Source organism: Salvelinus namaycush, chromosome 39, assembly GCF_016432855.1.
Source record: "Salvelinus namaycush isolate Seneca chromosome 39, SaNama_1.0, whole genome shotgun sequence".
Taxonomy (NCBI): Eukaryota; Metazoa; Chordata; class Actinopteri; order Salmoniformes; family Salmonidae; genus Salvelinus; species Salvelinus namaycush.
This window is the reverse complement of record NC_052345.1, coordinates 17,945,804-17,961,626: the sequence shown is the minus strand read 5'-3', so window position 1 is coordinate 17,961,626 and position 15,823 is coordinate 17,945,804. Positions and strand designations below refer to the sequence as shown.

The 15,823-nt window shown below is 44.2% G+C and overlaps 1 protein-coding gene across 2 annotated transcripts; it reads right to left on the bottom strand.

Annotated features, from left to right (window-relative positions):
- Positions 1–4,350: 4,350 nt before the first annotated feature.
- LOC120032408 (malate dehydrogenase, cytoplasmic-like) lies at positions 4,351–15,613 on the bottom strand. 2 transcript variants are annotated; one of them, XM_038978490.1, is made up of 9 exons: positions 15,560–15,613; positions 11,811–11,909; positions 11,476–11,572; positions 10,342–10,517; positions 8,514–8,636; positions 8,033–8,209; positions 7,216–7,329; positions 6,722–6,811; positions 4,351–4,770 (listed from the first exon to the last, which is right to left on the bottom strand). In XM_038978490.1, exons 1-9 carry the CDS (start codon positions 15,611–15,613, stop codon positions 4,648–4,650), a joined length of 1,053 nt encoding a protein of 350 aa, XP_038834418.1. In that variant the 3' UTR covers positions 4,351–4,647. The 2 variants fall into 2 exon arrangements, with proteins under 2 accessions (XP_038834418.1, XP_038834419.1); XM_038978491.1 differs by lacking the exon at positions 15,560–15,613 and adding an exon at positions 12,885–13,014 and having other exon boundaries at positions 4,648–4,770.
- Positions 15,614–15,823: the final 210 nt, after the last annotated feature.

The window sequence follows — 15,823 nt, the reverse complement described above, 5'->3', positions numbered from 1 at the left end:
AAACAATGTATCAATCCATCAGTAAACCCGACACCACCCAATTCTGTTCTCCCACCTCTTTTGGGTTTCCACTAGATAGCACAGCCACACAAATCCAAATAGGCTACATCGTCAAAATTCCTGGGGAAAAAATTTTGCTTTTTTGTCTTAATTTAAGGTTAGGCATAAGGTTAGCAGTGTGGTTAAGGTTAGGTTTAAAAATTAAGGTTAAGGTTAGGTTTAAGACTTCGTATGTGGTTGCTAGTGACGACCCCTCTTTAGCAGGAAACAATAGCAAAATATCTCACTAACGGAACTATTTTATTTAACTAGGGAAGTCAATTAAGAACAAATTCTTATTTACAATGACGGCCTACCCCTAACCCGGACGACGCTGGGGCAATTGTGCGCTGCCCTATGGAACTCCCAATCACGGCCGGTTGTGATACCGCCTGGATTCGAACCAGGGTCTGTAGTGACACCTCTAGCACTGAGATGCAGTGCATTAGACCGCCTGACGTTATTTGATAAGTGCTTTCCAGCTGATATGTCCGATGTTTTTATATGTACAGTACCTACATGTAGACCTATAGCAGAGCAGGCAGCCGAGAGAACTAGGAATTAAATATAATATTTAGTTCATTTATTATGGAACACGCATCTCTGGTCAGATCCATACGCACATACTCGTGGCCAAATATGTTACGTTAGAGGCAAATACATGATTTGTCCACATTTCCCCACAACGCAGTTTCTTGAATAGCATCATAGCCCTTCTATTGCATGGTTGGTCCTACCCCGCCGTTATCAGGCAGCTGTTTGGCACGCTGGCGTATGGTTCATACATTATTTGTATTGATTCATTTGACCCTGGATTGACTTTAGCCACACGATTCGCTATTTTGGCTACATGACCCGGTAAACTAGGGAGACGAAGTGGCAGGGGCAAGCTAGCCATTCTGCAGCAGAGGTAGCAACTAAGATATCCATGCCAGCAGCCAATGTTTTTGTTTAAAAGGCTCTAGTAGTGCATTTTGCATCACAAGCACCACGTTTTCAAGCATAACGTCATTCACTGCATTGGCTACCCACCTGATGATAATTATTTTGATATCAATCCACCAAAGAACTCCAAGGTGCTTGGCTACTTTAGCGAGCTGGGTTTCGGCCTGTGAAACAAGTGAAAAATTAACACTTTAAAATGTACATTGTCACCGTCCTAAGGAGAATATTTATTTTTGACAGGTTTCTTGCACCACGCGATGCCAAATTAAAGCCGGAAATGTCGAAGTTGTCTTCTTGACAGGCCAGTTTATGAGGGCAAACGATTGGTGAGTCAGTGGCCAATCAAAGCATGCGAAAATCCACTTACCCCAATCAGAATCTTGTTCACGAGGGTGGACCTGAGCTCTTCCGACTCTTTCTCGCTGACTATGCATATTTGTCTCTACAGTTTATTAATCTATTAAAAATATTTTTCTAACAAAGGCTCTCGATCAAAATAAAAAGCATTACACTTAAATGAAATGATTGACAAATTACCAAATCAAATCAAACATTATTTGTCACATGCGCAGTGTAGACCTTACGGTGAAATGCTTACTTACAAGCCCTTAAACAACAGTGCAGTTCAAGAAGAGTTAAGAAAATATTTACCAAAAACAACAAAAGTAAAAAAATGATAAAAGTAACACAATAAAAGAACAATAACGAGGCTATATACAGGGGGTACCAGTACCGAGTCAGTGTGCTGGGGTACAGGTTAGTTGAGGTAATTTGTACATAGGTAGGGGTGATGTGACTATGCATAGATAATAAACAGCGAGTAGCAGCAGTGTATAAAACAAATGGAGGGGAAGTGGGGGTGTCAATGTAAATAGTCCAGAGGCCATTTGATTAATTGTTCAGCTTGGGGGTAGAAGCTGTTAAGGAGCCTTTTGGTCCTAGACTTGGCGCTCCGGTACTGCTTGCCGTGCGGTAGCAGAGAAAACAGTCTATGACTTGGGTGACTGGAGTCTGACAATTTTATGGGCTTTCGTCTGACACCGCCTATTATATAGGTTCTGGATGGCAGGAAGCTTGGCCCCAGTGATGTACTGGGCCGTACGCACTATCCTCTGTAGCGCCTTACGGTTAGATGCCGAGCAGTTGGCATACCAAGCGGTGATTCAACCAGTCAGGATGCTCTCGATGGTGCAGCTATCAAACTTTTTGAGGATCTGGGGACCCATGCCAAATCTTTTCAGTCTCCTGAGGGGGAATAGTGTGTCTTGATGTGTTCGGACCATGATAATTCATTGGTGATGTGGACACCAAGGAACTTGAAACTCCCGATCCGCTCCACTACAGCCCCGTCGATGTTGAATGGGGGCCTGTTCGGCCTGTCTTTTCCTGTAGTCCACGATCAGTCCCTTTGTCTAGCTCATGTTGAGGAAGAGGTTGTTGTCCTGGCACCACACTGCCAGTTCTCTGACCTCCTCCTTATAGGCTGTCTCATCGTTGTCGGTGATCAGGCCTACCACTGTTGCGTCGGCGGCAAACTTAATGGTGTTGGAGTCGTGTTGTGCCACACAGTCGTGGGTGAACAGGGAGTACAGGTGGGGACTAAGTACACACCCCTGAGGGGCCCCAGAGTGGAGGATCAGCGTGGCAGACGTGTTGTTGCCTACCTTTACCACCCGGGGGTGGCCCGTCAGGAAGTCCAGGATCCAGTTGCAGATGGAGGTGTTTAGTCCCAGGGTCCTTAGCTTAGTGATGAGCTTCGTGGGCACTATAGTGTTGAACGCTGAGCTGTAGTCAATGAACAGCATTCTCACATAGGTGTTCCTTTTGTCCAGGTGGGAAAGGGCAGTGTGGAGTGCGATTGAGATTGCGTCATCTGTGGATCTGTTGGGGCGGTATGCGAATTGGAGTGGGTCTAGGGTGTCCGGGAGGATGGTGTTGATGTGAGCCATGACCAGCCTTTCAAAGCACTTCATGGCTACCGACGTGAGTGCTACGGGGCGGTAATCATTTAGGCAGGTTACCTTCGCTTCCTTGGGCACAGGGACTATGGTGGTCTGCCTTTCAGATGGCAACTCTGCTGACTAATCTGAGTATTAGTCAAGAATGACTTTGTTCAGTAGATTGCCTAAATCACTTTCTTCTCAGAAATTATTTTTCCCTTTAATAGCCTTTCTTTCCAAACATCTTTGAGGCTTAGTCCACCCCTCCAAATAATCCCCAAATACACCCCAAACCTCAGTGGAGGCCTTCTGTTTTTGGGCCCAGTACCATGCCTTTTTGGCCCACCAGACTCCCTGGTTCTGGTGGTCAGCTGATGGGGGATGAGGGACCAAAAGCCTGAAAATACATTCCAGAAATTGATCAAATACTATAAACTAAGATCTCTATGTGATCTCTTCAAATAGTTCCAAAAAGCCTAGCCTATATAGTCTTTGACCGCTTTCTGTAATTTGATTGCAAATATTGGACATTCAATGAAAGATGGACATCAATGACTTGAGAGAGACCAGACACCAGTGACAGCCGCACGCGCTGTGTTGGTAAAGGAACACTTTCATTCCAGCAATTGAGAAAATATTATAAAATGTTTAAAACAATTCATATGTAATTTAATTGGATCTCTATGTGAGAGACTGTGTCCCTCTTCTCCTTTTCTCTGGAGTGGGGTGTATGGGTCTTCCGGACCACCCTCTGCCTGCATAGCACAGCTCACCAAACAGTAGACTTAAAGTTCAGCCCCTGGCCGCTGTGCAGTTTGTCAGGCACTGCAAAATGGGCAGAGTGCCTTTCACCGGGCAGTCCAGGATGGTTGATTAAATGACTAGGTTCTCGGATGGTTGTAAAAAATAACTTTACATGCATGCAACTGCTATTTTTGAAACATTGATAACTCATGGTAAGAAATGATTGGGTAACAGGGAAATTAAAATCCCCTACAAATCTTTTCACTACTTGAATCTTGTTAATATGGTTAAATTACCATTTGATCGATTTGAAAGGGTCCCCGAAGTAGTAAAACGCTGTCAACACTGCCACCATGTGGTCAAACGTTTCATTGCAAAGGGCAATGAACCTCACCATCCTTGACATCACCAACATCCAACATTTAGTGATTGTCTATCTTTTTTCTGACTGACAAGATAATTAACTTCAGAAATACCCTCTTTGATCACAATACTTTGAGTTCAACATGTTTGAAGGCTCAACGGAAAGAGGGGGTAGAACAATTTTTACTCAACATTTCACTAGTCATGATATAACTACCATATTTATAGAAACCCAACTTTCATATTTCTATTAACTGGAAAAACAGAAAACCCTAGCTTTAAAGATATTTAGTCAAATAACCAACCACAATCCACAGAATGGGTTTTCAGTTGTATCCGTTTTTATTGTCAGATAACATGTACAAGTACAGTAGAACTATTGTGCGTTACCATCTACCCAAAGGACAATCCTCCAGTGTCTTCCGACAAAGGCCAACGTTTAGATAGCATTTTTTTATTACAGGTTTATTATTAATAACCGTTACCGTAAACACACACACGCCAATTGCACAGGGGACTCAAGTGGGGGTATTGGTCACAGACGTGAGTCAGGAGGGTTCTGGGGATCTTCTAAGTGCTGCTGTTGTGGCGGTGTGCCAGTAGGTGGCACTGCGAGTCACTGGGTCAGGAAGGACAGGGCCGTGTCTCGCTCCTCCGCCAGCTCGGCGGCTGTGGCGTCCATCTTGGCGCGGGAGAAGTCGTTGATAGGCAGACCGTCATGGATATTCCACGATTTGTTCTGTGGGGAGAATATGGATAAGGATCAAACAGGGGGCTCTTTAGCACATCTCATCTAGTCCAGGATCACAACTACAGTACATGACTACAGTACCCATAATGCTCTGCGTAACACAGTTGCGTCACGATTTTCCAATTGCAAATGAATATGGCAAAAGTCTGTGTAAACTGCTGGCTTGCAATAGTAGGCCTATGTTGGTATAACCTAAACTCTGAAAAGCAGATGTTGGGTAACAATGACTTTCAATAACCACCCATCGGTAAATGATATATAAACTCAGCAAAAAAAAGAAACGTCCTCTCACTTTCAACTGCGTTTATTTTCAGCAAACTTAACATGTGTAAATATTTGTATAAACATAACAAGATTCAACAACTGAGACATAAACTGAACAAGTTCCACAGACATGTGACTAACAGAAATGGAATAATGTGTCCCTGAACAAAGAGGGGGTCAAAATCAAAAGTAAGTCAGTATCTGGTGTGGCCACCAGCTGCATTAAGTACTGTTAGCACATCATCTCCTCATGGACTGCACCAGATTTGCCTGTTTTTGCTGTGAGATGTTACCCCACTCTTCCACCAAGGCACCTGCAAGTTCCCGGACATTTCTGGGGGGAATGGCCCTAGCCCTCACCCTCCGATCCAACAGGTCCCAGACGTGCTCAATGGCATTGAGATCCGGGCTCTTTGCTGGCCATGGCAGAACACTGACATTCCTGTCTTGCAGGAAATCACGCACAGAACGAGCAGTATGGCTGGTGGCATGTCATGCTGGAGGGTCATGTTAGGATGAGCCTGCAGGAAGGGTACCACATGAGGGAGGAGGATGTCTTCCCTGTAAATGCACAGCGTTGAGACTGCCTGCAATGACAACAAGCTCAATCCGATGATGCTGTGGCAAACCGCCCCAGACCATGACGGACCCTCCACCTCCAAATCGATCCCGCTCCAGAGTACAGGCATCGTGTAACGCTCATTCCTTCAACGATAAACGCGAATCCGACTATAACCCTTGGTGAGACAAAACTACGACTTGTCATTGAAGAGCACTTTTTGCCAGTCCTGTCTGGTCCAGCGACGGTGGGTTTGTTTCCATAGGCGACGTTGTTGCCGGTGAGGTCTGCTGAGGACCTGCCTTACAATAGGCCTACATGCCCTCAGTCCAGCCTCTCTCAGCCTATTGCGGACAGTCTGAGCACTGATGGAGGGATTGTGCATTCCTGGTGTAACTCGGGCAGTTGTTGTTGCCATCCTGTACCTGTCCCGCAGGTGTGATGTTCGGATGTACCGATCCTGTGCATGTGTTGTTACACGTGGTCTGCCACTGCGAGGACGATCAGCTGTCCATCCTGTCTCCCTGTAGCGCTGTCTTAGGTGTCTCACAGTACGGAGATTGCAATTTATTGCCCTGGCCACATCTGCAGTCCTAATGCCTCCTTGCAGCATGCCTAAGGCACGTTCACACAGATGAGCATGGACCCTGGGCATCTTTCTTTTGGTGTTTTTCCAGATTCAGTAGAAAGGCCTCTTTAGTGTCCTAAGTTTTCATAACTGTGACCTTAATTGCCTACCGTCTAAGCCGTTCCACAGGTGCATGTTCATTAATTGTTTATGGTTCATTGAACAAGCATGGGAAACAGTGTTAAAACCCTTTACAATGAAGATCTGTGAAGTTATTTGGATTTTTGTGAATTATCTTTGGAAGACAGGGTCCTGAAAAGGGGAAGTTACGTTTTTTTGCTGAGTTTATATGTTATATTAATACACCTTGCCAGGGTTGATTAGTTATGTCCATAGAGATGCTAGACAGTCCATCTCCTACGTATACAATGGCCTCTTCTGTGACAGAACGAGCAGTGCCATTGAGGGCTATGAGTGACAAGTTTTGGCAATTCATAAATAAACTGTGGCACAAGAGCCCTCTATCCATCTCTATGGTTATGCCTTACCTTGATATGAACAGGGAATGAGTAAATGAGGTCTTCGGGGATTCCGTAGGAGTTTCCACCAGCGTACACACCCATAGACATGAACTCACCCTGAAAATAACAACAGGACAAACAGTCAGGCCAGGGACTCAGCTTCACAAAACACAACATTTTGCTAACTTCCCCCCCAAATTACCAGGTTTTCCAGAAATCCTAGGAAAGTTAGCAGAATTACGCAACCCCATGATATTAGTTTTCCGCTTAAGAGTACTGCCAATTAAAATGAATTTGTCTGAGACATCCAAACAAAACCCTGTGCATGTTTGTGGATTCTTCCAGATTGAAAATAAAGAGGAGTCACAGTGCTCTGTTCCAAGTTATTACTTTTCAAAATATAAACATTTGAACAATGTTAGTTGTTTAGCATTAAATGTTAGTGTTGGTGTTTGGGGAAAAAAGGGTTCGCTGCAGACCCTTGACGTCATTCCACCCCACCTCCCAAACACACGGCTTACATCGAGAGTGCCGAACCACCAGTCCCTCATGTGGTCACAGATGGCCTTGGCGGCAGACATGGCACTGGAGAGCTTCCTGGCCTTGATGACGGCAGCACCACGCAGCTGCACCGTCTGCAGGAGACCGAGAGGAGAGGAAGAGAGGGAAAGGGACAGGGGAGGATTTAGGGCTGCTTCATTACAACTAAAGGAACAACACTGGACTAAAGAGACTAATAGATTCAGTGAAAATGCTTGTATTCAGATAAGAGATTATTGAAAGATGACACCCACAACCTACACTCGCTTTTCCATGAATAGGGATTCATTCAGGTAAGGATCGCACATTTATAATACCTATGAGCTATGCATACGCAACATAGGTGAAAATAGCTGATCATTAATATGTATAACTACATTCATAAAGCATAATTTTTTTTAAACGTATCTATTTTTTTACTTAACACTTATTTTTCTTAAAACTGCATTGTTGGTTCAGGGCTTGTAAGTAAGCATTTCACTGTAAGGTCTACTACACCTGTTGTATTCGGCGCATGTGACTAATAAAGTTTGGTTTGATTATGAGCAGTAGTCCAAGCGATCTGTGCAGATTTGGGGGTCGAATTGTTTACTTTTTCCTAAAAGCATGAAACTTGGTACATTTGTACAATTTGAGGCTATGAACATTTTCATAAATGAAGCCATAAAAATAAAAAAATAAACAGGCAGAATAATGCCTTTTGAAGTAAATTGTTAGAACGCCCTATAGTACATTTTTTTATGGGAAATTATGTCAAAATGGGTTAGGTCAGAAGAGCCAAAACTAGAGTTCACTTACAGAGATGAAGTCTCCTTTGAGCCAGCTGTCGTCCTTCACGGCGTCGTACGCCTCCACCTCCTTGCCATGCACGTTGACCATGGCGTGGTGCACGTCGGGGTACTGGGTGGATGAGTGGTTGCCCCAGATGATGACGTTCTTGACTGCATCAGCGGGCACGCCGCAACGCATCGCCACCTAGAGGCCGACACAGGCTGTGATGCAATTCATGGGACTTTTCACCATATTGGTATACCCATTCAATTGTTTCAGATCTAATTCCAAATTGACTTACACTTGTAGAGATAAGATGATTGACTAGGTTTAAGCAATATGGTCAAATTTCAAACTAGCCAATCATATTGCTCACACTTAATCCTCTCAGATATCCAGAAGTACATAGGGTTTAGGGATCCATTTGGGATTGGACATTACATCAAGTGCCTAGAGGCTAGGAACACGTGTCTTTTTCCCCGGACGGAGCCTCTTGGCCTTGGCCTACCTGGGAACGGGCCCTGTTGTGGTCTAGACGGGTCAGGCAGGAGAAGTTCTCCTTGGGGATGGAGGGGGCGGACTTGGAGGCAATCAGACAGTTGGTGTTAGCAGGGTTTCCCACCACCAAGACCTGAGCGAAAGAGAAACATCAAAGAGTCACTCACCCAAACTACAGATTCAAGAACAGCTCCAGTTCAGAGTAGGAAACAAGAATAGGATAAGTCCTATTTTAAGTCCTCATCTTCATTTGTGCCATTGTACGTGACTATTTATACATCTAAAAGAATACACATGGTTTATGCAAGCAGAGATGGCACATCATCAGAAAGAGTAGCAGAGAACTCCCGAGTGGCGCAGCGGTCTAAGGCACTGCAGTGGGGTTTGGACGGCCGGGATGTCCTTGTCCCATCGGGCACTAGCGACTTCTGTGGCGGGCCGGGCGCATGCACGCTGACACGGTCGCCAGTTGTGCGGCGTTTCCTCCGACACATTGGTGTGGCCGGCTTCCCGGTTAAGCGAGCAGTGTTTCAAGAAGCAGCGCGGCTTGACAGGATTGCGTTTCGAAGGACGCGTGGCTCTCGACCTTCGCCTCTCCCGTGTCTGTACGGGAGTTGCAGCGATGGGACACGACTAACTACCAATTGGAGATCATGAAATTAATATATATTTAAAAAATGCAAATATATATTTAAAAATATATATTAAAAAAAGAGTAGCAGTGCAACTGAGAAACATGAGTCACGACTAAGGGAAATGCTGCCACTTTCTAAATGGCCTATAAATCAATATAAGATTGATGTCACGCACAGAATACATCCCCTTTAAATGAAGGTCAAGGATTAGCTCGATTTAAAGGGATTGTTGTGTGTACATGAGTGTTATGGCTGCCAGCGCCAGTCCTAGAAAGATAACATCTCCCGCCATTATGGCCCTGAACAAGGCACTCAACCCCTAAACTACTCACCGGGTCGCTGTACTGTTTCTGGCTAATGTGGGTACTTGTGTGTGTGCGTATATAGGAGGGATTGGGTAAAGTAGAATCCACATTTCCGTCTGGTACGGATCAATAAAGTATTCCTCTTCTAGAAACACACTTACTTTAGAGGACGGGCATTCAGATCTTATGTATCTATATCGATCATATAGAAACCTGCCCATTCAAATTCACACACATTCCTGGATCAAAAGCAGTTGACCTTGGCCATAGAAGAGGTGAGGCTTTGTTCGCCACACTGACGTCTAGTTGTTGCTGCAAACCCGCAGTGGCCGAAGGCCCCCTTGTGACACCAGTGACTGCAGTGTGTACACACAACATGGAGTAGTTTTCACCCCTGGCTTTGGAACCCAGCCCATTCCACACAGGATTAATAGCCTATAAGATGTGAATTTACTCCTATACCATAGAAGTATAAGGCTGTCCAAAAAAAACTGGCCCATTTTAAATGTGAAAAGGTCAAACTATAGTCTGATTTGTCAAAAGGTTTGTATGACTTTAAAAGGAAGGAAAGTAGTAAAATCTGGTTCATGTCAAATGTCATAGAACTAGAGGTATTGCATCAAGTCTTTAACATGAATCAAAAATGTATCTCACTAAAATGTTACATCTATAAAAGCAAATTAACCTTTCCCCAAAACACCCGTTTACATGATTCAACACCCCACAACCTGGCCTTTGCAGTACTGTTGTGCCTTCATGTCCCTTGATTATCGTTAGCAATGTGAGCTATCTGTTTGGTGCTTTGTGTGTCTCCCTCCCTCCCTCTAGCCAGGCTGCTGCTGCTCTGCGGCAGTGGCCCGAAACGTGCCGAGTCATAGACACACAGAGGGACAGTTACCCTGACAGACTTCTTGGCGTACTTCTCCAGGGCGGCCCCCTGGGTCTTAAAGATGGCCACGTTGGCCTTCAGGAGGTCCTTCCTCTCCATGCCCTCCTTCCTGGGCATAGAGCCCACCAAGATGGCGGCGTCCAGATCCTTGAAGCCCAGCTCCACCTTGTCGGTGGGGATGACCTCTGTGGATGAAGATGGGGGTGGGGTGGCGGTTAGTTACGATGGATATTGTGTTGGATAGAGTGGATGTGGTTGTCAATGTTCTGTTACTGCCCCATTTGTAGAGAGATGTATGTTTGTATTGGATTCTGCAAAGAACATAAAAATTTAGATTTGACATAAGAGCAATACAATTATGATTTTAAAATGCGTTAAAAAAAAAAAAATTCTATAAGACAAATTAAGCATAGAATGTCTGCTAAAGTTAGTAAAATAGTAGGTGTGGTGGCAGTTTCTGTTCGTGGTGGTAGCTAAACATTTTATTTACCTTTTTAATTTACAGTAATTACACTAACATTTCAGGCTCATCTGGGTGTACATGAAGATTAGGGAAGGACAAACAGTCTCTGTGTGGAAAATGCCCTTAGGTAATTGTGCACACACACACACACACACACACACACGGTTATTTCCAAACCGATAGTCTAGCACTCAGTGGCTCCACCTTGCTGGTAAATTGTCTCGTTTCTTGAAACACTGCCAAATGTGCTGATTTCGTAGATAATGTTTGGTCTGTGGCCACTAATGAAAAACTCTTTCCCTGTTTCATCAGGATGAACTTCAGTCAGGGCTCATTGGTGTACGAGATGTCTTGTACCCCACCTCCCCTATTGTTGCCCCACCACTCCCAGGAGTGGTTGGAATTTCCTACAGGCCCTTGGGAACCGACTAATAGGAGGCCTCCTTTCTGACACTCCTTCCCACAGCAGTCTGTTGTGGACGTCCCTGCTGCTGTGAAGTTAGGGCTATTGGAGTACCGCAGCAACAGGGAGGCACACATACAATCCACACGCAATGCATTTCAAACATGTTTCAGATGGGGGAGGACACAATGTAAATCATGCCAAAAAGCATGCCTATGTATACTAGGTGCATATGTTCTCACGGCCAGCCCAGGCAGAATAGAAAAGCATTGCTCACCCCTCAGGAGTGGGAGAGCACAGTCCTGCAGCTCCATCACAACCCCATCCAGAACCGGCAACATGGGAGGGATGTCCAATAGGACCAAGATGATAGGCTAGAACAGAATGCAAAGAGGGATTTTTTTTCTTTCTTCAAGCCGCTGCCAAAAATAAGAGCTTGGCCCCTCCCGACCTCATGGCAAAAATTCACATTCCACGTATAATTCACACGTGCTTATGTAACGAGATCGTTATAGCCTACATGTTACAACATCCATCTGCGTCCTGTGCTCGAGGACAAAGCTGATTTGAAAGAGTGAGTGTGCGGATAGAAGTAGGCCTTGGCCGTGTTACCTGGTCCTTGCCGAAGACATCTCCCTTGGCGATGCTGTACAGCAGAGAGTAGGCGATCTGTCCAGCAGCGCCAGTCACCAGCACACGGATTGGGTCGGCCTGCAAAACAACACACACACACACACACACACACACACACACACACACACACACACACACACACACACACACACACACACACACACACACACCACATACTCATTCTGTGCAATCTTCCAACACAGCAGTAATGACCTACATAGCAGGGATAAGCAAATGAAGCGGCAGTAATCGCATCTGACTGCTATGTTGATTAAAATGACAAAACTCAGTGTCGACAGATGGAAACGCACTTTGCATTAGCGGGCAGGTGAACTGAATGAAAGAAAGACAATGATGCAATTTTCTACTAATGCCACGCGCGAAAGTCTTTACATGCTGACCACACCGCTCTCGAAGACACCGCGGCTACATTGTTGCTAGCGTGAAAAAGCGGAAACAATGTCCTAATCAGGCACTTTACGTTATCTTCTTCATTTCGGAATTGTAGTCTAGAGACTATAAAAAAAATCCAGCATCCTAATTTCTTAAAATCAAATCAAATGTTATTTGTCACATGCGCCGAATACAACCGGTGTAGACCTTACAGTCAAATGCTTACTTACAAGCCCTTACCCAACAATGCAGTTAAGAAAAAATACCTACAAAATAATACCTAAAAGAAAATAAGAAATAAAAATTACAACTAATTAAAGAGTGGCAGTGAAATAACATTAGCGAGGCTTTAATACAGGGGTTACCGCACAAGATGGCTGGTTGGCCATCTTTCTGACTAACGTTAGCGAACAATTTCAGAAAGAGATGGTGAACGTTAGCCAGAAATCTTTGCTGAAACAACAGACTAATCTTTGATCAAACATGAGATTAACCGCTGATGCTAGTTCCCGGCTTCAATGACAAGTGGACACAAAACCCAAGTTGCTCATCAACAATGACAAGCATCTGTTTTCCTACCTAGCAAACACTTTCGATGCATCGTTCATATAACTAACAGTTAGCTATAACTGACAGCAACAAAATAAACACACATCTTACCATATTCACTTGAGATAGAGGATCTAGTTAAGCCTGCAAACACAGTTTCTCCCGCTAGGACTAAACAGAAGGGTCACCTCTGCGCTTGTATTGAACTGTAAGACGGTGGCGCACTGGATTCCTGTCCTGGGATCTGTAGTTGAATATTCATTGATGCTAGTCTTTTTACCCGCTCAAGTCACGAAAAGGAACACATTCCCCATGACAAACCGCTGCAGCGCCAGCTCTTTGTTATCGTAGGCCACGCCTATATGACCTTATATGGACCACAGATCTAGAAAAACTGAGTGTGGGCCGCGTTCATATATCTCATTTTACAAATACATTGCTTCTTACGTCTTTCAGCCGCACAATTTTATTTGATAACTTTTTAATAAATTAGCAGACGTTCATCACTCCTTTAGAAGGACTGGATAGACAGTATCCTAGGGATTTTCTGTACACAGTCATTTGCAGCTCTTACTGTAGCCTAATCAATGAATGAAGGAGGATAGCATAGTATTAACACTTGGCCAAGCTTTTTTTAAATCTATTTTTAAGAAAACACACATTTTAATCTATATACACTTCATTAATCAGAGATATACATTAGAGTTGTGTTGGGATGTGATTAGTGGATTTTTGGTAGCCTGTGCCAAGTTGAATTCAGCCAATGAATTCAACCCCTTGCCTATACCCTGATATCAATCTATGTTTGCTTTTACAAATGCATCACACCTACATTACACCACACAGCATTTTCCTATAAAGATTGAGCCTGCCGACAGGATAAATGTTTAGCAAATCAAAAACATGCTTTATAAATAATCTATTAATGGCTTATAATTAAAGCTAATAAGACTAAGACATGATAAGACATGATTAACAATATTTCAAGCAATGATTAATTCAACCACCCAACAAAAGCCTGATTAGACGGAGTCAAAGGTTGGTTCTGTGACTTACTACTAAGCAACTATTAATGGCCATTGTCTGTAAGATGGAGACACTTCTCTTTCATTGCCTCATCGCTTCATGACCACTGATAAGTGAAAGTGCTGGACAAGATTTGTCCATATTGGTTTAACTTGAATACCACTGTCCTCTCCCAGCCTTACTACCTGCATCTTTATTTAGTAGGTGGGTAAAATCAAATAGGTCGTAGGCCAACTGGTAGCCTAATTCAAACACAGATTCATCCTCAAGTAGTAAGTATAACGTCCACCTAACTTTTTCTAACAGAAGACCCTTGGAACAAGATGTCTGTCTGTAGCCTCCACTGGGGCACGAGTGGGGTCATTTGAAGTCAAGTGCAGTGATGTGGCTCTGGTAGACTAGTCACAAGATGCTTAGCAATAGAACAGACTAAAGTGGCACTATCTTCACAACTGATGAGCAGGCATATGAGCTTTTTTTCTAGGGCGGGGGTAAGAACAAGGTTAGATTTAGTGAATACAATTTAGTTTGGATGCACTATAATTCCATCGTTTCTGGCATGTCCCTCTGTGGATGCATTCAGAGGTTTCAAAATAACTTGTTTCAAGAACTAAGCCTGTTGACTTTAATCTATAATTCATGTCCACTCTATTACATCAAGCAACCAGGACCTAACACAGCCTAGTATTTGCCACAGCAGATTTAACATGTCACTTAGTTATTATTTACCATTATTTAAGTTGTATTAGTCGTATATACAGGATATACACGGTATACACCATCTAACAAAACGCTACATGGCTAAAAATGTGATTATTGTTATGCAAACAGATATAAAAACGAATTATAAACTGGGTGGTTCGAGCCCTGAATGCTGATTGGCTGACAGCCGTGATATATCAGACCTATACCACGGGTATGACAAAACATGTATTTTTACTGCTCTAATTACGTTGGTAACCCCTTTATAATAGCAATAAGGCACCTCAGGGGTTTGTGGTATATGACCAATATACCACGGCTAAAAGCTGTATCCAGGCACTCCGCGTTGCATCGTCCTTGCATAAGAACAGCCGTTAGCCGTGGTATATAGCCATATAGCACACCCCTCGTGCTTTATTGCTTAATTAGATCCGTTTCATTAGGATTGTGGGAAGTGGGGCATTAATGTTACATAATCGCCCGGTGAAAATAGTTTTCTTCCCTATGGAGGCAGCGCCTGTCTGACGCACCGGGTGGCAAGGAGCTATCCATGGTGTAATCTGCAATGAACACCCGCTCGCGTTCTTTACCAAAGCTGCGGAGGGGAGGCAGTCAGTGAATTAATGATGATGTGGTCACACAGACAGGACTGTCCAGCCACAGACACTTTGTTCATGTCTGTAGGCTATTGTGAATGAGTAGGCCTCACAGTAGTCTCCTCAATTCGAATGTCTTGTTGACTGAGGACAGATACCCCCAAATAGTAGCCTATGGGCCTATCATTTTCTAGTCGACAGTGTCTACTACCCAGAAAGAATAGATGAAGCTTCGGCAAAAACTAACGGGGACCCGAATAAACCAATATTTCACTAGGCTACCCTATAGGATTAGGTTTGTAAGAGCTTATCGCGGTAATTCAACAAGACATAGGCTATAGGGAGGAGAGTCAATGTCAAATTGGCAACTGTAGTTTATTCAAAGGTAGACTTAATATTTCGTTTGCGAGCCCCTCTGGTATGCTGGTGGCTGGTGCGGTCAAGGACAAGTAAGTGTCTTACCTCCGACGATGCCGCCCGCACCACTATGTACATCGCTGTCAACAAAGTCAACATGGTGAACCCGGATCCGTCCCCCTCGCTACAGTATGTCAGCCCGTCTGTCTTTGCGAGTCCAGCCGAAAAGAGTTTAGGGCGAGATAGTCGGGGAGAGAAGGACCTAGAGAGCCGTGCAACAACCTCAGGGAAACGCTCTCCGCTATGCAGTTATACTCGGATCCGCTATCTATCAGTCTCACCCAGGAGTCACCCCCACTCTTTCTCGCA